The sequence below is a fragment of the Microtus ochrogaster genome, chromosome 5, assembly GCF_000317375.1.
Source record: "Microtus ochrogaster isolate Prairie Vole_2 chromosome 5, MicOch1.0, whole genome shotgun sequence".
In the NCBI taxonomy this organism is placed as follows: domain Eukaryota; kingdom Metazoa; phylum Chordata; class Mammalia; order Rodentia; family Cricetidae; genus Microtus; species Microtus ochrogaster.
Genome location: NC_022012.1, coordinates 4,579,939 through 4,584,039, shown reverse-complemented (window position 1 = coordinate 4,584,039; position 4,101 = coordinate 4,579,939). Strand labels below are relative to the sequence as shown.

General features: G+C 49.2%; 1 protein-coding gene across 1 annotated transcript in view; it reads left to right on the top strand.

Moving 5' to 3' along the window:
• Positions 1–331: 331 nt before the first annotated feature.
• The window catches only part of Arhgap42 (Rho GTPase activating protein 42), a 224,432-nt gene continuing 220,662 nt past the window's right edge, over positions 332–4,101 (top strand). Inside the window, exon 1 of the mRNA XM_005346793.3 lies at positions 332–851. Within this exon, the coding sequence (XP_005346850.1) occupies positions 698–851 (154 nt within the window). The 5' untranslated portion in view covers positions 332–697. The remainder of the gene's footprint in view (positions 852–4,101) is intronic.

The following is a 4,101-nucleotide window of genomic DNA, read 5'->3' as shown; positions in this document are numbered from 1 at the left end:
GAAACAGGCAGAACACCCTTCTCACCGCGGACGTCTGGGCAGGATCCTGAAGGAAAGGAAACCTGAACGCGACTGGGAAGGAGTTTACTCCAGCAGCCTTGAGAATACTGACTTTAGCCCCAGCTAACGTGGGCGTCCCTTCGCGTGTGCTTGGGAGGGACGCTGGGCGGTAGGAGAGGGTTTGGGACGCACAGAGCCAGGCAATCACAGCGGGCCGGGAGGGGAACAGGTCGCGCTCGGGGCAAGGCTGCGGAGCAGTGCTGGGCGCCAGGAACGAAGTGCGCGCGGCGGGGACCGGGCGGGGACCGGGCGGGGACAGCGAGGGGCGGGGAGCGCGGAGGAGGGTCGGCCCGGGAGCTGCAGCCCGGCCCGCGTGTACTCGGCACAGGGGGCGGGTTTCCCTGCGGGCCCGAGTCGCCGCGGGGCGCCGCCGGCTAAGTGTGCGCCACTGTCCCCACGGCCCGCGAGTGGCGCTGCCAGGAGACCGTGCTCTGCGGCGCAGCCAGCAGCCTCGCTACCCCCACGCTGCGACCGAGCGACGATGCACCCCGGTGACAGCGCCCTGAGCCTCCTCCCGGCCTCGGGGTAGCTGCACTGAGCCCAGCGCGCGGGGCCCGGTCCTCCGCGCTTCCCCGCGCTCCCCCGTGTTCGTAGTGTCCCCTGCACCCGCCGCTGCCGCGGCTACCGCGCCTGGGCCATGGGGCTGCCCACTCTGGAGTTCAGCGACTCCTACTTGGACAGTCCGGATTTCAGGGAAAGACTTCAGTGTCACGAGATCGAGCTGGAGAGAACCAACAAGTTCATCAAAGAGCTGCTGAAGGATGGCTCTCTGCTCATCGGGGCGCTGAGGAGTGAGTGGCGGGCCCGGGGTGTGCAGGGCCCCGCAGGGTGCGGGACCCTGGTTGGGAAACTCAGACCAAACTTCTTTTGTTTGAATGGATTGGGGACAAAAGCTGAAGGGCTCCCCTGCTGGTGGCCAACAAAGTCTGTTCTTGGTGGTTCCTATTTACTTCCCTGGCAACACCGGGAAGGGAAAGATTCCCAGACAACCCTTCAGAGTCAACTTTTGTAACTTGTAGCCGAAAAGATGTTGGGACCGAACACTTTTGTTTGTTGTTGTCAAGGTTTCGGTGACTGGTTGTGCTGTGTTTTGTTTGTTTTTATTTATTTTTTCGTTGTTTTGTTTTGTTTTTAAGTCCTAGAGAGGTAGGCATACACGCCTGTGGTGCCTGCACTGGCGAGGCTGGGGCAGGAGGAATGCAAGGAGTTTGAGGCTAGCCTGAATTAAGAATGAAATCACAGGGCAGCCAGGGGAGAGAGTGAGATCCTGTGTCCAAACAAACAAATGAACAAACAAAAACAACAAACAAAAACTCCTGGGGAGGAGTGGAATTAAGAGCATGGTTTTCGGAGTTAATATGAAGCTGGAGAATTTAGTAATATTTTAGAAAAATACAAAGGTGACACTTTAGTAATTGATTTGACTTTTTAAAAATATACTCCTGCAGTTTGGTCATGGGTAAGCTGTTTGGACACAATACAGTAGCAGCGGATTTTACAGTCCTAGAATTTTCTGAGTACAGTTTTTGCCTGCATCGTGTGTGGTGTTGGCCATTGGAGAGAGTTCAGGTTTTAGTTCAATCAAATTTTTGATGATGGATGTCAGTATCTGAATTCTGCCTCCTTTCCCAAACCCCTCCCGACAGGATACTTTCTTCTTTTCTCTCCCATAACTTCCCCTTCCACTATTACCACTTAAAAAGTTTCTCAAGCCGGACTTTCTCATACTGAAAGTCATACAAGTAATTACTACACGCTTAAGCTTAACCATTGCCTTCCCCGGGAAAGCTTCAGCTTTGGAAGTGCTCCTGGGACTTTGGCTTCTGACTGGAGAGGCCTCTGGGTGGTTTGGTAGCCCTGAGGTCTTTCCAAGACGTGCTGTCCTTGCGCAGGTGGGGTGCAGGACTACATGATGAGGGTCTGTGTGTGCCTGAAGCAGACTCAGCACTCAGCAGCATCTGATCTATACTTGGAACACTGTATTACTAGCAAGGATTTCTCTTAGATATCTTGAAATTAATGCTTTCCAAGTCCCTTTGGTTTTAGCCATACCTGGTGCTCAAATATTTATGCACCATGTGTGTTATTTTCCCAGAATAAAGAAAGTATATTCGTGCTCATTGTCAATTAATCTGAATTTGAGACTACTATGGCAATGATTATCAATGCGGTTTGTGGAAATACTGCTTCTTAGCGGTTCTTTGAGCCCTGTCTACACAAGTGTGAACACCCTTTTATCTGGTTTGAAATCATGGTTGAGGTCTCACAGCAAATCTTACTGAGCTATCTATGGAGCATGATGCTGCCTCAGTCCTCATAGAGGCCATCCCTTTCCCCAGTGTGCTATGCCTGGCTGACTCACGCTTTGCTGGCAGGTGACCATTTGGTGTTTCACAAGTTGAAAATGTTTCCTGACATGTATTTTATTTCACTGACTGTATTTTATGTGATATTACATACTTTCTTGGGATTCTTCAGTTTAGCTTTGTGAAGATCATGTGTTTCTTCTTAACCCTCTATAGGTCTTTTCTGTCATTTGACCCTGAGGGCGTGTTGAGGGAGTAAAATCCTGGAGGATGCCAGGAATGCCCAATCTTTTGATATTGGGATCTGAAAAGACACAAGTCTGCACTCACAGCTCTCCTGGGAAGAATGCGGCCTGCGGCCCTGCCCTTGGTTGAACACATTACGACCCTGCCTTCAGAATTCGGCCCTCTGCCCTTGAATGTATAAACCTGCTGTTGCTCCAGAATGCTTTGTTGCTACCCTTTTCCTTGTGGAAGAAGCTGTTTTATTTCATATTAAATGAATTCCCAGGACTGGTGAGATGGCTCAGTGGGTAAAAGTGCTTGCCATGCAAGTCTGACCACCTGAGTTCACACCCTGGAGCCCCTAGTGGAAGGAGAGAAGTGACTCTCAAAAGTCAGTTCAGTTGGTTATAGGCATGCCAACACACACACACACACACACACACACACGCACACGCACACACATACCTGTATCAGCTATGAAATGGGGACTTTGGAAGCAAAAGATGCTTGAAGAGACAGGGGAGTACTGCTTTTTGCTCACTGATCCACTCTGTTCCCCGAAGAGGATGCTCCAGGTCAGTCTACAGCTGCTAGATGCCTGCCCTCAGAAGCTGCTGTGGTAGTGCCCTGTTTGAAGGGTTTGAAGTTGGCTTAGTGCTTTCCCAGGCCCAGCAAGAGAGCCTTGCTCCTCCAGTCTGATCCTCCTGACTTTTTTTCCTATCTATCTAAGGAGGTATTCAACTGGTTTAATAAGTTGTGTCTGTGATCCATTTCAGGATTTGACCTAAACTTGTTTCACTAATAATGGTTTTCTAATATAACCTGTTTAACTAAAGATAAGAGTTTCTGATTTCTATTCTTACTGATGTGGTACATTTTTTCTGCAAGCATTCCTGTGTATTTGTTTGTTTACTGCAGAGTCTTCTGCAACCCAGACAGGCCTTGAGCTCTCTGTCTTCCTGTCTCTACCTCTAGAGTCCCACGATTGTTGGCACATGGTACTACACTCATTGTGCACGCTCTTTTGTTTTACATGTGTAATCCTGTCCCCGTAAACTATGCATGTCTCCTGACACTGGTCTCTTTAGTTGATCGTATAGAAGATTGCTTATAAATTGAATTAGATAGTTTTATCTTGTGGGGTTTTTTTTGTTGTTGATGTTGGTTTCTTGTATTTTGAGACAAGGGCTTACTATGCAGCTCAGACTGGCCTTGAACTTGAAATCCAGCTGCTTCAGCTTCCTGAGTTTTGGAGTCACAGCATTCCATTACCATACTGAGTAGAACCAGATTTAAATTTTATTTTCTACATATTAGTGTTTGCTTGCATGTATCTGTCTGCACAGATGTGTGCAGTGCCTGCAGAGGCCAGAAGACTGGGTCAGAACTGAAGTCGGGGTCTGGGACTGAAGTTATAGACAGCTGTGAATCATGATGTGGGTGCTGGGAATCCAACTCAGATACTCTGGAAGAACAGCTAATGTTTCCATTTCCTTCCTTCCTTCCTTCC